Source organism: Hyla sarda, chromosome 1 (assembly GCF_029499605.1).
Source record: "Hyla sarda isolate aHylSar1 chromosome 1, aHylSar1.hap1, whole genome shotgun sequence".
Classification (NCBI taxonomy): domain Eukaryota; kingdom Metazoa; phylum Chordata; class Amphibia; order Anura; family Hylidae; genus Hyla; species Hyla sarda.
Window position 1 is genome coordinate 520527765 of NC_079189.1, and position 17441 is coordinate 520545205.

Genomic DNA, 17441 nt, shown 5'->3' on the forward strand with positions numbered 1-17441 from the left:
ATAATCATCACCCACCCCATATCAATCCCCTTGTGCCATTATTCCCCCCTCCCTCTGATTCCCTTATGCCATTATCCCTCCCCCTCCATCTTAATGCCCTTGTGCCATTACTTCCCCCACCCTCATCACCACCTTATCTCCCCTTCCGATCCCCCTGAACACCCTCCCTACCATACACTTATTTTTTGCTTTTTTTTTTTTTTTTTTTTTAACATTACCCGGCCTGTTCGGGTATACAGTGCGCCCCGTGTGGCCTGTCCAGGTATACAGCACGTCTCAGAGTCCAGTTCGGCAAGGCCACACTGACATGTCTTCCTGCGCTGTGCGGCACCTCGCGCAACATCAGGGGAGGGCACATCTCCCCAGCAACCACGCGGCTTCCGTACAGTAGCCGTGGCCGCAGCTCCAGCCGCGATACTATACAGAGAGCTGCCGCGGCCATTCTCCGCTGTGCACTGACATATACTGGCCAATGCATGGCCCCGCACAACCTGTGGCGTACCCCTAGGGGTACGCGTACCACCGGTTAAGAACCTCTGCAGTTGAGGACTATTACATGCAATTTTCAGATTGCATACACTGTTCAATGCTATGCCATAGCATTGATCAGTGTTATCGGTGCTCTGCTGCTCCAGGCTGCTGAGGATTCCTGGAGCATCGAGCCACCGATTGGATGGTGAGAAGGCCGATAAGGGCCCTCCCCCCATCATTTCAGCTGATCGCGACACCACATTTTCACTGTTCTGTTTCGCTGTAAATTTTTGGATAAAATGACTGATGCCATTACAAAGTAGAATTGAAGGTGCAAAAAATAAGCCATCATATGGATTTTTAGGTGCAAAATTTAAAGGGTTATGATTTTTAAAATGTAAGGAGGAAAAAACCAAAGTGGAAAAACGCTTGGTCTTTAAAGGGTTAAGAACCTGCTACTCATTCACACATGACACCAGGGAAAACGGCTAACTGGGACATTTCACCTTAGGGGTGTACTCACTTTTGCTCCCAAGGTTTAGACATTAATAGCTATGTGTTGAGTAATTTTGGAGGGGCCACAGTGCACTCACTACTTTACATTGTATAAGATTAGACACAAAGGTCTCACAGGACTGTACAATATCATAGCTAATAGCTAGTCCTCTATCCTGCCATTATACAAGAATCCTCTAGTGGCTACAAATAATATACTGAGAATAAAACACAAAAAGACTTGGATTGCCAAAAAAATGATACATTTTATTAAAAAATACATAATACACACAAAATGCTAATGTTAAAAAGGCAAAAAAAGGCACCCAACAAGAAAATTTGGGGAAAGGAGGTGCAGTATTATAATGCAATCATATATATGGCCAATTAATGTAAAGTTCTTGTGCTGCTGGAAAGTGCTATAATAGTGAACTGCTCATGGGCCTAGCCTCAGCTAAGATTACCAGAGCGTCCCCTGTTACTAACCTACAGCTCACTAAATGATAGTAACAACATCCTGCCATATAGATATTAAGGAAAAAGTGTCTTACCCATATTGGACTGCACCGCTTTGCCTCCACAACCCCTACAGCTGTTTCGTCTCTTTCCTCAGCCCCCATGAGCAGTTCACTATTATAGCACTTTCCAGCAGCACAAGCACTTTACATTAATTGGCCATATATATGATTGCATTATAATACTGCACCTCCTTTCCCCAAATGTTTTTGTTGGGTGCCTTTTTTGCCTTTTTAACATTAGCATTTTGTGTGTATTATGTATTTTTCAATAAAATGTAGCATATTTTTGGCAATCCAAGTCTAGTTTTGTATTTTATTTGCAGTATATTACTTTACATTGTAGCAGAGTGTCATTTCTTCAGTGAAGTCATAGGAAAAAGTAAAAAAAAAATGTACAAGTAATGTGAGGGGTGGATTCATTTGTGTGAAATACTGTGTATACATTCTCAGGACAAGGCTGAACAAAACACAGGATTGGACAAGGAGAAAGAATGTGTCGCTCACTGGATCTCTGTGTGTTATATGTTCAAGGCAATTTTATTATTGAATCTTTGGGAGTAGAAATAAACGGCTAACTTTTTTAAATGAAATGGGCTCAGTGCTTATCTATGGTTTTGTGCCCCAGAGTTTCCAGCAATCTGAGATTTTGCAATTTGCATGACCAGTTTAACGTGGCCAGCAATGGAAAGTCTCTTATATAAGGCATCCAGTTAACCCAGCGATGTGCAGCATCGCACGGGTTAACTGGCAGAAGTCCCGCGGGAGCCAACTTCTACTAGCCTCCCCAGGACCATCTGTGGATGGTCCTGGTCAGCGATCATTGTGATTGGTGCCTGTGGACCAATCACAGTGTCTCAGCTGACAGGGGGTGAAAGTTCAGATTCCCCGCTCTGCCTGCCCCTAGAAGTCAGGCAGAGCAGGGGGAAGAGGACTCCGAGAGCTGCGGGGGGGCCGCGGCACATACCTGCGGGAGGACCGAAGCGGCAGTGGGGACCAGCAGCAGGCACACGTGGAGGTGGAAGGCAAGTGGAGGAGGCAGCGTCGGCATCAGAGAAGACACCGTAAAGTGATCTTCACTGCTGCTTCTAGGAGTTTCTAAACTACAACTCCCAGCATGCCCAGACAGCCTTTGGCTGTCCTGGCATGCTGGGAGTTGTAGTTTTGCAACATCTGGAAGGCCACAGTTTGGAAATCAATGTGCAGTGGTCTCCAATCTGTGCTCTTCCAGATGTTGCAAAACTAGAACTCTCAGCATGCCCAGACAGTCCAGGCATGTTGGGAGTTGTAGTTCGACAACATATGGCCCTTCAGATGTTGCCGAACTACAACTCCCAGAATGCCTGGGCATACTTAGAGTTGAAGTTTTGCAACATCTGGAGGGCTACAGTTTGGACACCACTACACAATGGTCTCCAAACTGTTCTCCAGTTGCTGCAAAACTACATCTCCCAGCATGCCCTTTGGCTGTCTGGGCATGCTGGGAGTTGTAGTTTAGCAACAGCTGGAGGAACACGGGTTGGGAAATACTCAGTTATGTAACAAACTGTTTTGCCTCCAGCTGTTGCATAACTACAACCCCCAGCATGCACGGACAGCCAAAGGGCATGCTGAAAGTTGTAGAAGTATGCCTACAGCTGTTGCATAACAAAGTCCCAGCATGCCCTTCTGCTGTCACTGCATGCTGAGAGTTGTAGTTTTGCAACAGCTGGAGCTGTAGGTGCACAACAAGGCTCAGGAGTGAGAGCGCCATGTACATTTGAGGTGATTTGCACAGGGGTGCTGATCGTTACAGCGGTTCTGACATAAAACACAGAAAAAAAAAAAACACACCCCCCATTTTGGAAACTACACCCCCTCATGGAACGTAACAAGGGGTATAGTGAGCCTTAACACCCCACAGGTGTTTGAAGAATTTTCGTTGAATATGAAAAATTTGTATTTTTCACTAAAATGCTGGTGTTATCCCAAATTTTTTATTTTCACAAGGGGTAATAGGAACCCCCACCCCCAAAATATGTAACACCATCTCTTCTGAGTATATAAATCCCCCATATGTGGATGTAAAGTGCTCTGCGGCACACTACAATGCTCAGAAAAGAATGAGCGCCATTGGGGTTTTGGAGAGAGAATGTGTCTGGAATTGAAGGCCATGTGCGTTTACAAAGCCCCCATGGTGCCAGAGCGGTGGTGCCCCCACATGTGACCCCATTTTGGAAACTACACCCCTCACAGAATGTAATATGGGGTGAAGTGAGCATTTACACCCCACAGGTGTCTGACAGATTTTTGGAACAGTGGTTCGTGAAAATGAAAAAAATCTTTTTTCATTTGCACGGCCCACTGTTCCAAAAGTCTGTCGAACACCAGTGGGATGTAAATACTCACTGCATCGCTTATAACATTCTGTGAGGGGTGTAGTTTCCAAAATGGGGTCACGTGTGAGGGGGGGGGTCCACTGTTCTGGCACCACGGGGGGGGGCTTTGTAAACGCACATGGCCCCCGACTTCCATTCCAAACAAATTCTCTCTCCAAAAGCCCTCTCTTCTGTGCATTGTAGTTTGCCAGCAGAGCACTTTACATCCACATATGGGGTATTTCCATACTCAGAAGAAATGGGGTTACACATTTTGGGAGGCATTTTCTCCTACCACCTCTTGTAAAAATGCTAAATTTGGGGAAAAAATGCCATTTTAGTGAAAAAAACAAAATGTTTTCATTTACACATCCGACTTTAACGTCGTCTTTAAAGTCGTCAAACACCTGTGGGGTGTTAAGGCTCATTGTACCCCTTGTTCTGTGCCTTGAGAGGTGTAGTTTTCAAAATAGTGTGCCATGTGTTTTTTTTTTTTTTTTTTGCTGTTATGGAACATAGGGGCTTCCTAAATGTGACATGCCCCCCAAAAGCCATTTCAGCAAAAATTGCTTTCAACAAGCCAAATGAGACTCCTGAGCATTGTAGTGCGCTCACAGAGGACTTTACGTCCACACATGGGGTATTTCCATACTCAGAAGATATGGGATTACAAATTTTAGGGGGCATTTTCTCCTATTACCTCTTTTAAAAATTGTAAATTTGGGGGAAAACTGCATTTTAGTTTAAGAAAAAAATTTCCTTTACACATCTGACTATAGAAAAGTCGTCAAACACCTGAGGGGTGTTATGGCTCACTGTACCTCTTGTCACGTGCCTTGAGGGGTGTAGTTTCCAAGATAGTATGCCATGTGTTTTTTTTTGCTGTTATAGAACCATAGGGGCTTCCTAAATGCGACATTCCCCTCCAAAAATAATTTCAGCAAAATTCACTCTCCAAAATCCCATTGTCGCTCCTTCTCTTCTGAGCCCTCTGGTGCACCCACAGAGCACTTTATATGTGAGGTATTTCCTTACTCGAGAGAAATTGGGTTACACATTTTGTGGGCCTTTTCTCCTTTTACACATTCTTCCAAAAGTAAAAAAACATGTCAACTTTATGATGCAAACATAAAGTAGACATATTGTATATGTGAATCAATATATAATTTATTTGGGATGTCTGTTTTCCTCACAAGCAGAGAGCTACAAAGTTAGAAAAATTCAAACTTTTCAAATTTTTCATTAAATTTTGTAATTTTTCACCAAGAAATGATGCAAGTATTAGGGATCGACCGATTATTGGTATGGCCGATATTATCGGCCGATAATCACGATTTTGGGCATTATCGGTATCGGCAATTACCTTGCCGATAAGCCGATAATGCTCCGCACCGCGACCGCCCCCCCCCCCCGCACCGCGTCGCACCCCCCACCGTAGTGCTGGGCGGTATACCGGTATGGATTTTTGCCCATACCGCTATACCGGTCGGGCCCCTCCCCCACCCTCCGAGTCAATAAAAAAAATTAAACTTACCCGTAAGTGGTCCGGGCCATCCATCGTTCCTGTAGTGTCCGGGGGTGTTCCGGGTGAAGGGTGAACCGTCAGGTGCGTCGCTGCGCACGGGCATCACTGCGCAGCAGCGTCTATGCAGCGTACCAGGCCGGAGCCTGCCCGGAGTGGAGAAGATGACCGCCGGAGGAGGACAGCCCGGACCGGTTCATCCTTCACCCGGAACGCCCCCGGACACTACAGGAAGGATGGATGGCCCGGACCACCCTGACAGGTAGGGGGAGAGAAGCGGGTGGTGGCGGCGGCGGTCTATGGCACCGCAAAAGCCACTGCAGTGAATTGATTTAAAGCGCCCGTTTTAAATCAATGATCTGCAGCGGTGTCGCGGGGGGAAAAATAGCCGATAACTTATACCGGAATATCGGTATAAGTTAGCGGCTATCGGCCCTAACCTCCACTGATTATCGGTATCGGCCCTAAAAAAACGATATTGGTCGATCCCTAGCAAGTATCGACAAAAATTTACCACTATGATAAAGTAGAATACGTCACAAAAAAAACACTCTCTGAATTAAATTCATAAGTAAAAGCATCCCAGAGTTATTAATGCTTAAAGTGACAGTGGTCCGATGTGCAAAAAAATGCTCTGTTCCTTAAGGCCAAAATGACCTTGGTCCTTAAGGAGTTAAACGAAAGAGGAAGCCAGCTCCACTGATCCTGCGTTTCTGTGCTCGGACTCTCACTGACCCAGGTGCATGGTCAAACTTGAAGGAAGAAAGTCCAGCATATGAAACGGTGATAAAGGGTGGTATCTGTGATAAAGGGTGGTATATCCACCCGAAACGCGTCCAGATGTCCTGTAGATGTCCCTCTCTGTGTTTTGTATCTGCTTTTATCGCTAATAAAGTTGGATTTTCATATGCTTGACTTCGTTCCTTTCTCCAAGTTTTGGTTTAAAGCAGGTTAATAAATTTGGGACAATTTTGTAATTAGCAGTCCATAATTTTTGTTTACAACCAGTAAATAGGAAGGAAACTATCTACTAACCACTTCATTCACCAAATCTTCAACTATTAGGCCTTGTTCATTCGTTCGAAGATTGGTAGCCCACATCCAGCCATCTTCTAATTCATTATGGACAATAAACATATCTCCTTTCAGGAAACTGCAAAAATGCAAGCAGGAAGATCTGTGATCACTGCAGTGTGTGCCAGACATGGAGCTTTAACAACTGGTTTACTGATGGGCAGCATTGAATTGAACTTTTCCACCAGATTATGCTGAACCCGATGAGGACAGCATAATATAGCAAAGACATGCATTTTCAGCGGTATATTGCTTGTCCATATATGTAAAATAGTAGAGCCATGCTTTGTAAATCCTGTAGCGCATGCTGTGCCTGATGCTGTGAGGGATGAGTGTGTTATATTAATTAGGCGTCCCAGTCCCTATGAATAGGAAGAATCACTAGCATACAGGGACAGTAGCGTCTAATAAATACAACTTCTTCCCACAGCGCCGGGTGCACACTTCACACAGAGCACTGAAAAGAGTGCATGTGTCGCTCTCTTATGCTGCCCTAATTGAGGGCAGCATTGTATGGGTGATGAGTTTCCTTTAATAGCAGAGACCAGGCCAAAGTTGACTGAAAAAGCTAAAAGACAAGTATATTTAACTCTGTAGAATAGTGGTCTCAAACCGTGGCCCCCCCCAGATGTTACAAAAATTCCACTCCCAGCATGCTGGGAGTTAAAGTTTTTCAACATCTAGAGGGCCACGGTTTGAGACCACTGGCGTAGAAGCTCTTTTCCACTTTTTTTTTTTTATACCCAATCCTGTGATATGGTAAGAATACAATCTCACCTTAATTACCTTGCTATGCTTTACTATGGCCAGGTGAGCAGAGCTAATGTCTGTAGGAAACACCCCCGAGTAGGGTTCCAGGAAGAGGCATGTCTGTTCCATTAATAAGAGTCTCCTTGAGAACTCCAGCCATGATGTAAGGATCCATCACTGTATTCTTTTAACCAAAATGTTGATTAATGGTGCCCTTACATGGTGTCAATATGGAGGAGCATTTGACATTCACATCTTTCTGCTTCCTCCATGGCATAGAGCACAGGGGATCTATTGTTACATAAAGGGGGCTGCTACTACCTATGGGAGGGCTGTTACTACCTTCAAGGGGAGCGGCTATTACTTACAAGGGGGGGCGCAACTATTACCTCATGGGGGACTGCTAGTATGTACAGGGGACGAATACTATCTTCAGGTAGGCTGGTACTACCTATGGAGGGGGAGATTTTCTGGACCTTTATTTGAGAACATTTTCTCATACTTGTCCTCTGAACACCGCTGGTCTAAAGAATACTTAGAAAAACTACACACTAAAAATGAAGGGTTTGCTGTAAATTATACAAAGAAAATGAGCCAGTACTTGCATGTGTACGTACCTGATTTCATCAGTTTCTGGGACTTTAGTGTAAGGAAGAATGGCACGTACCCTTCTCCTGTCTTCCACTGGCTAAAAAAAGAAAAAAAATACAGTTAAGACTTTTTTTTACAATGCATGGGCTAACTAAAACATTTAAAAGTAATTTCATGGTGTGGTCTTATTTTTAAGGGGTCCAATTTTCAATCATTTGTAACCTAAAATATTTAGTTAAAAAAATACCCCTCTTCTACGTACAGGACACCACCACACTGCACAGAAAGTGAAAGGTGGTACTTCTATGGGCCTGAGCACCACTGTAATGTTAACAAACAGTATAATTCAGGTCAGTGGGCACTGAAGAAAAAGCTGTTTGTATGAAGGTGGCCAATATAAAAACAGGGGGTATAGGTAGGTCCTTTTGTGTGAATTCCAATGGAAACCATTCTTGGAAGTGCTACTTATTTTTAGGTTCAGCACTGTGGCTTTTACAGAACCCTCTCAACCTTACTGTAACATGGGTCTAAAATTTTATTAAAAATTTCTTGTTTGGCTCCATTGGGGGACACAGAGACCATGGGTATATGCTGCTGCCACTAGGATGCTTGACTCTAGGCAACAAAAGAAAGGCCCCTTCCAGCAGGATATATCCCCCCTACAGACTCTTAGCTATTAGTTTTTAGCTTAGTGTCCGTAGGAGGCAGACACAGGTCTGGAGTTCTCCAGACCTTGTCATTTATTTTCTTAATGTCGCAGCTGCCGTCTTTTAGACACAAACCCACACATTTACTTCAGCCCTGTATAGCAGTCTAAACAGGTACCATGGGCGTAGGAGACGGTAAATTCATCATGTGGCGTGCGAGTTTGGAGGAATTTGGCGCAAGAAGGTAACATCAAACGCGACTTTTCTCACAAAAGTTGCATGGGAAGTGACAGACTGTGCGACAATTATAGACTAAAAAATAAGGTTCTAAATAGCTTAATGATTCCCCTCCAAATACCTATCTATACCACCTGTAATTTGGTCATCCTACCAAGACATAAAAGAGAAAATAATAAAAACACTGCTCAAAAAAATAAAGGGAACACTTAAACAACACAATGTAACTCCAAGTCAATCACACTTCTGTGAAATCACACTGTCCACTCAGGAAGCAACACTGATTGACAATCAATTTCACATGCTGTTGTGCAAATGGAACAGACAACAGGTGGAAATCATAGGCTATAAGCAAGACACCCCCAATAAAGGAGTGGTTCTGCAGGTGGTGACCACTAATCATTTGTCAGTTTCTATGCTTCCTGGCTGATGTTTTGGGCACTTTTGAATGCTGCCGGTGCTTTCACTCTAGTGGTAGCATGAGATGGAGTCTACAACCCACACAAACGTGGCTCAGGTAGTGCAGCGCAACCAGGATGGCAGATCAATGTGAGCTGTGGCAAGAAGGTTTTCTGTGTCTGTCAGCGTAGTGTCCAGAGCATGGAGGTGCTGCCAGGAGACAGGCCAGTACATCAGGAGACGTGGGAGGAGGTCATAAGAGGGCAACAACCCAGCAGCAGGACCGCTACCTCCTCCTTTGTGCAAGGAGGAGCACTGCCAGCACTGTGCATGTGTCCACTCAAACGGTCAGAAACAGACACCTTGAGGGTGGTATGAGGGCCCGACGTCCACAAGTGGGGGTTGTGCTTACAGCCCAACACCGTACAGGACATTTGGCAGAGAATTGCCAGAGAACACCAAGATTGGCAAATTCGCCACTGGCGCCCTGTGCTCTTCACAGATGAAAGCAGGTTCACACTGAGCACATGTGTGAGAGTCTGGAGAAGTCGTGGAGAACGTTCTGCTGTCTGCAACATCCTCCAGCAGGACCAGTTTGGCGGCGGGTCAGTAATGGTGTTGGATGGCATTTCTTTGGGGGGCCGCACAGCCCTCCATGTGCTTGCCAGAGGTAGCCTGACTGCCATTAGGTACAGAGATGAGATCCTCACACCCCTTGTGAGACCATATGCTGGTGCGGTTGGCCCTGGGTTCCTCCTAATGCAAGATAATGCTAGACCTCATGTGGCTGGAGTGTGTCAGACTGGCTATGGACTGGCCCACCCTTTCCCTAGACCTGAATCCTATTGAGCACATCTGGGACATCATGTCTCACTCCATCCACCAACGCCACATTGCACCACAGACTGTCCAGGAGTTGGTGGATGCTTTAGTCCAGGTCTGGGAGAACATCCCTCAGGAAACTATCCGCCACCTCATTAGTAGCATGCCCAGCAGGCATTGTAGGGAGGTCATAAGGGCATGTGGAGGCCCACACACACTACTGAGCCTCATTTTGACTTGTTTTAAAGACATACATCAAAGTTGGATCAGCCTGTAGTGTGGTTTTCCACTTTGACTTTGAGTGTGACTCCATATCCAGACCTCCATGGGTTGATAAATTTGATTTCCATTGATAATTTTTGTGTGATTTTGTTGTCCGCACATTCAACTATGTAAAGACGAAAGTATTTCATACGATTAGTTCATTCATTCAGATCTAGGATGTGATATCTTAGTGTTCCCTTTATTTCTTTTGGGCAGTGTATAAAATTCCTAGTTAGTCCAAACCATAAGAGAACCATTAAGCTCCATACAAAAACTGATCTGGCATAGCTTGCATGACTCTGGTATGAATGTAGGTCAGTGTTTCCCAACCAGGGTGCCTTCAGCTGTTGCAAAACTACAACTCCCTGCATGCCCGGACAGCCTTTGGCTGTTCGGGCATGCTGGGAGTTGTAGTTTTGCAACAGGTGGAGGCACCCTGGTAGGGAAACACTGATGTAGGTCATAGCGCTGGAATGAACAGGGCCTAATCTTTCTTTAAATCAAGTTTTTAGAAATACCTTAACTCCCAATAATACATAGTTGAAGATAAAACAAAGTGGAGGAACAATGTCACAATAAGTGTTCAAATGCTGCATCCACAGCTTAGGCTGTAAAACCAATGTTAACAGATATATAGATTTTTCTCTCTTTCTAACATTCACTCCTGGCTTACAATTTGTTTTTGCTTTTTTTGGCCTAAGCATGACTGCAGCATGTAAATTATCCCCTGACACCTTTGACAGCAGCGGGTCCTCTAAGAGTCTATTTTAGCTGCAGAGTTTTGAGAGCTTGTCTGACTTGCCTCTGGTGGTGCCACAGGAAAAAGTAGTTTTTCTTCTTTCAGTAAACAAGAGACATGACTATAGTATCCTATGAGATCAGATAGTGAAGAAAACCGTCTCCCTCCAATGTAGAAATCTCCACACATTGCTATAATCCTGGAGTGAAAAGGGAAAAAATAAAAAAAGAAAAGAGGGATTATAAATAAAGCAGTCATTTTGTCCACATTAGGAGTCTCTGCTGCAGTTTCTGTCAAATCTGATGGCACAAACAGCAGTAAGCAACCATAGACTCCTTGCCAGAATCTCAAGGATGTTTTTACACATGCATATTTTGCTGAAGCTTTTTCTACCCATTGACTTTAATGGGTAGGAAAATAATCAGCAAAATACGCAAGTGTGAACAAACCCTAAAGCAGTGTTTCCCAACCAATGTGCCTCCAGCTGTTGAAAAACTACAACTCCCAGCATGCCCGGACAGCCAACTGCTGGGAGTTGTAGTTTTGCCACAGCTGAAGGCACACTAGTTGGGAAACCCTGCCCTAAAGGGTATTCCATCAACTGATAAATCACTGAAATTCAGCTGGGAGAGTCAGGCCCCCATTCAAGAGAATGTGGGGATCTCCGCAGTCGGACCCCTGAAATCAGTCTCTTATGTCCTATATTATGGATAGCACTGGAATACCCCTTATAATACAATTGTCTGCTGGCCACCATTTGGATCAGATGTATGACAGAGTAGAAGATGCTTTCAGCTATAAACAGAAGTCAAGATGTCCTTGTAAACAGAACCATCATTGTGGTCTTAAGTCTTTATTCAGGACAACTCTGTCCTCATCAGCATTACTGTAAATGCCAGTGAGTCCCATTCCCCCATCAATCTTATCAGTTATGACGGGCTCATGGCCTACCTGAAATGGGTGACAACATTTGTTTTGCTGAGAAAAGACAGCACAAAGGACCCCGGCCGTCGATCACTCTCCCTGATAAGATAGCTTCCGGTTCTCCCTGCCTGGTAAAGGCGCTCTTCTGCAATAGTTCTGTCCAGCTTACCATGATACCACCTGACAAGAGACAAAAAAATTTTAGATATATATTTATTTGCATATCAAAGTGAAAAGGGTTAAATCCAATCAAATACATGTTCACATGGCAGCTTTTCAATAGTGCTGAAGCAGATGTCCATAGCAAACCTGATTTCAACTTATTTTGCAAAAGAGTCCTTGGAGAATTACTTGATCGGTTGGAATCTTGGTGCCAAGACCTCCATGTTCTCTAGATATAGCTTATGATTAATGATGATCTACCCACAGAACAGACCTTCAGCTGGCTCCTGATGCCCAGAACCCCCACCAATCGGCTATTTGGCAAAGCAATAGCAACCGCACCACACAGTGAACTGGGTCAGAAACAGGGGGGACTCTGTTCACTGCCTAGTGGTCGGGCCTGCAGCTCACCGCCTGTTCCTTTAGCAGAAGCTGAGCTCCAGTAACCAGGCATGGCACTAGGCAGTTAATGGTGAATGCTTTCAGCCTATTACACCAGAAATCTGGCGGTGGCAGCACAGCTGAACAGCTGATCAGAAGGGGTTATTGGCGTCAGCACCCCACAGATTGGCCATTGATTGCCTATTCTAAGGATGGACCATTGAAGAGGTACTCCACCGACCAGTGTTCGGAAGTAAATGCTGTTTTCGCATTGCGGGGGTCAGCGCTGCTTCTCATGACATCACAGCCACGCCCCCCCCCCAATGCAAGTCTATGGGAGGGGACGTGATGGTCATCAAGCCCCCTCCTATAGACTTGCATTGAGGGGACGTGAAAACAGCGTTCGTAACATTTACTTCCGAATGCTGACCAGCAGAGTACCCCTTTAATCATTTTGGCCTGCAAAAAATAAATAAAAAATGTACCTTGAAAACTTGAGAAAACCACATTAAAAACTTTCAGCTATAAAATGAACCCTCACTCTATCAGTAGCTGCCGGTGTCCAAAATCCGGTATTCAGGTTTGAATGGGTCAAATCATCTATGATTAGAAAGACATGACTGCTAACTTCCAAATACAGGCACCTGTCCACAGGTTGTGTGGGATAGTTCAGCTCATTCACTATAATGAAGCAGAGCTGCCATACCAGACACCATCTGACAGATCTGACACTGGTATTGGAAGAAAGAAGACAAGTTTTTTTTTAATCCTGAAAAATTAAACAAAATGGGATGATTGGTAAACATACACCAGTGTGTGTAGATATTATCAATCCTTTCTTTGGCTCATAAGACTAAAAGATTACAGTATACATACATTTTTATATACATGCAGAGGGGGAGATTTATCAAAACCTGTCCAGAGGAAAAGTTGCTGAGTTGCCCATAGCAACCAATCAGATTGCGTCTTTCATTTTTGATTGAAGCCTCTGAAAAATGAAATAAGTGATCTGATTGGTTCCTCTGGACAGGTTTTGATAAATCTCCCCCAGTGTGTGCACGCTCTAATACTAATACATTTCAGCTCACATGCTGCACATTAAAAGCGATTTCCACTGGAATTTTTTTTTTAATCAACTGGTGCCAGAAAGTTAAACAGATTTGTAAATTACTTCCATTTAAAAATCTTAATCCTTCCAGTACTTATCAGCTGCTGTGTGCTCCACAGGAAGTTTTTTTCTTCTTGAATTTTCTGTCTGACCACAGTGCTCTCTGCTGACACCTCTGTCCATATTAAGAACTGTCCAGAGCAAGAGAGGTTTGCTATGGGGATTTGCTTATACTCTGGACAGTTCATGACATGGACAGAGGTGTCAGCAGAGAGCACTGTGGTCAGACAGAAAGGAAATTCAAAAAGAAAAGAACTTCCTGTGGAGCACACATCAACTGATAAGTACTGGAAGGATTAAGATTTCCAAATAGAAATACGTTACAAACCTGTTTAACTTTCTGGCACCAGTTGATTCAAAAAAAATGTTTTTTTAGTGGAGTACCCCTTTAAGCCGATCAACATTTAACAATAGACCTAGAAACCTGTGGTTCTCAAGTTATTACAAAAAAACTAGAACTGCTATCTTCGCCTGATAACGAAGGGATGGTGGGAGTTGTAGTTTTGCCTGGTGTTGGTTAAACACTGACACATAACATATAGCGTACAGTGCACAGGCCTTTTCCTAGCTGTTGTCCATTGACCCCAGAAGTTTCATGTGAATGTACAAAGCAGCCATGCTGGCAGTGAAGACTTCTTTATGTTCTGAGTTGCACATATGGAAAATGTTTCTTTTTAGAAAAGGGAAGGAAGATACTATGTGGAGGCATCTGAAATCTAGAAGAAGGAACTGTATATAGAGCATTGGTCACCAGCAAGTTAAAAATAATAAGAGTTGTTCTTATTCCGTAACTATATGTACACCGCCTGGAATGGAGGGTGGAGGGGCCATCTTTCTTCCATACATTGGGAAGATAACGTTTTTATTAGATAGTTATTTTTTTATTATTTTTTTTTTATTAGAACTCACACAGTGCTGTTTTAAAGTTGCAGACAAATAACATTCATATTTGAACCCCACTGCACTGCAGTACAGGACCCCATTGTACTCGGGCTGTGATGGGGATTAGAGATGAGCGAACTTACAGTAAATTCGATTTGTCACAAACTTCTCGGCTCGGCGGTTGATGACTTATCCTACGTAAATTAGTTCAGCTTTCAGGTGCTCCCGTGGGCTGGAAAAGGTGGATACAGTCCTAGGAGACTCTTTCCTAGGAATGTATCCACCTTTTCCAGCCCACCGGAGCACCTGAAGGCTGAACTAATTTACGCAGGATAAGTCATCAACTGCAGAGCCGAGAAGTTCGTGACGAATCGAATCTACTGTAAGTTCGCTCATCTCTAATGGGGATGTTTGTGTTTCTCTACCCAACATTATATGACCGTCCTGGAACATCTACATCAGTGATCTCAAACTGTGGCCCTCCAGATGTTGCAAAACTTCAACTCCCAGCATGCCCGGACAGCCGTTGGCTGTCCGGGCATGCTGGGAGTTGAAGTTTTGCAACATCTGGAGGGCCACAGTTTGAGACCAATTATCTACAAGAGGCTTCAAGACACCGCTGTATCCCCAATACCTCTATGGGAGTTATATAAACATGTGACCGATTTTGGCTACCTGACCACTTCCAGCAGACACATACAGGCTGGAGTCCTTTGAGAGGCCCTTGATCTCAAGATAAGTCCGGGCCACATCTATCATAAATGTATGGTATATAATGTGGATATGCTAAAAATGGCCCATTTAATTTGTTGTAGGGAGTAAATTTTGCCTATTCCAGTGATCAAACTCACACCCAACTAATGTTTACCCACAATCGTGTAGATGGGTGATAAACGTTATTGGTTGAAAACACATTTAAAAGGGCATTACCAGTTTCGTATACTGCAATTAATAAAAGGGGGGTTGGGGGTCCTCTGTTCACGACTTCTCTCAATGCTACAGTGGAGAGCGATTACAAAGAGTCTCTCTCTCTGGACAACCTTGATTAAAAGGAGATGTGTCATGGAAGAAAACGTATCCCCTATCCGCACCAGTTGCCCCAGTGATCTCCTGTACGAGGCCATGGCTCTCCACCAAAACGCAGCGTCATGACCCCAACACAAAGCAGCGACCGACATGCCCCCTCCATTTATCTCTATGGGAGAGCCAAACAGTTCTCCCTTAAGGGTACGTTCCCATACGGCATATTTGCTGCTGCATATTTTATTTTCTCTGTTGAAGTCAATGGGTAGGAAAATACACAGCAAAATACGCCATGTGGGAATGCACCCTAAAGATATATGGAGGGGCATGTCGGCCTCCACTTAGTGCGGGGGTCATGGCGCTGCATTCCCGGGCCTCGTAACTTTTCTTCAATGATAATTCTCCTTCAAAAGAGAAGCGAGTGATACTTTGCTTCCCCTGTAGGGGCACTGCAGGCAAGCTGTACACTTCCTAATCAGATTAACGAGGGCCTCTTTTAAAAAGTAAGGATTGTTCAAAGGGGAGAACTCCTTTAAAGGGGTACTCCGGTGCTTAGACATCTTATCCCCTATCCAAAGGATAGGGGATAAGATGCCTGATCGCGGGAGTCCCGTCGCTGGGGACCCCCGTGATCTTGCACGCGGCACCCCGTTTGTAATCAGTACCTGAAGCGTGTTAGCTCCAGGTCTGATTACCGGCGAGCACAGGGCCGACAGCGTGTGATGTCACGCCTCCGTGTGATGTCACGCTCCGCCCCTAAATGCAAGCCTACGGGAGGGGGCGTGATAGCTGTCATGCCCCCTCCCATAGACTTGCATTGAGGGGCGGAGCGTGAGGTCATACGGGGGCGGAGGCGTGACGTCAAACGCCACCGGCCCCGTGATCGACCGTAATCAGACCCGGAGCGAACACGCTCCGGGAACTGATTACAAACGGGGTGCCGCGTGCAAGATCCCAGGGGTCCCCAGCGGAGGGACTCCCGCGAACAGGCATCTTATCCCCTATCCTTTGGATAGGGGATAAGATGTCTAAGCACCGGAGAACCCCTTTAAAACAAAATTTTTGCTATTGCACTCTTTATGGTAAATCAAAAATCTTTCTTGTATACTTTGTTTAAAAAAAAATGAAGTTTTCTAAGTTTTATTTGTGTTTTAAAGAGCTGCCACTAGGTGTCTTCCCTACTTGTCCAGAACACATTCTCTCCCCCAACAGGTGGGGGTTTATCATGATGGGAGCATGACCTGGGAGGATTATCAGGATAACGAGAGGTACTCTTTAATGATTTCTGGTCATCCTGACATTAGTCCATTTTACCCCATAGGATCATAGGCATGAGAACAGATGCATTTTAGCTCTACAGTGTCAAATTCCAGCCCCTCCAGAGCACACAGCTGCCTGCTTCTGGCTGTAATCCTTGTGTCAGTGACAACTGGAAATGTGACAGGAAGTGACAACGCCGAGCTCACTACTGCTGCCAGAGTATCATGTCAGGATCCACAGCTATCAGCATGATACAGACAGCTGACATTGTGGAGGTAAAATGACACATACCCCACTATAGAAGCTTAAAGTGTTCTGTTAAATACACAGCGCACGATTCAGCTCTACTATCCTTACCTTTTTGTCTGACATACTCCACAGACAGCCACAGGGCAGAATTAGCTTGTAGCTCTGTAAGGGAGCGTTAAAGGGAGCAATTCCCATATTAAAAAGGAAAGAAAAGGGACATTTTGCTGTAACATTACTAACCTTCCAATACTGTATCTCTGATATCAGGATGGGAACATTTACCCCCAAATGAGTGACATTGTATAAAACCACTCGATACGTCCGGGGTGTCATCCCAATAATATGGGGTTTTACCTTTAAATATTTCTTCAATAATGTGAATCACTTGATTGTTCTGAGAAACAAACAAGGCCTTTTCAAAGACGCCTAATAATCCCTTCCCCTATTCGTGAAGCAACAAGAAAGCCGCCTACACACTCTCCATACACCCCCCCCGGCTCTAAGCGTAT

The 17441-nt window shown here is 44.5% G+C and overlaps 1 protein-coding gene across 4 annotated transcripts in view; it reads right to left on the reverse strand.

Annotated features, from left to right (window-relative positions):
- Positions 1-17441, reverse strand: part of RASA1 (RAS p21 protein activator 1) — a 107510-nt gene that overhangs the window by 71335 nt on the left and 18734 nt on the right. For 3 of the 4 annotated variants that reach the window (XM_056538760.1, XM_056538752.1, XM_056538733.1), the window contains exons 2-5: positions 11835-11987; positions 10947-11082; positions 7802-7872; positions 6396-6513 (exon numbers count right to left, since the gene is read on the reverse strand). In XM_056538760.1, coding sequence (XP_056394735.1) covers positions 6396-6513; positions 7802-7872; positions 10947-11082; positions 11835-11987 — 478 coding nt within the window. Of the gene's footprint in view, positions 1-6395; positions 6514-7801; positions 7873-10942; positions 11083-11834; positions 11988-17441 lie in introns of all 4 variants that reach the window. The other variant, XM_056538741.1, reaches the window with a different exon arrangement.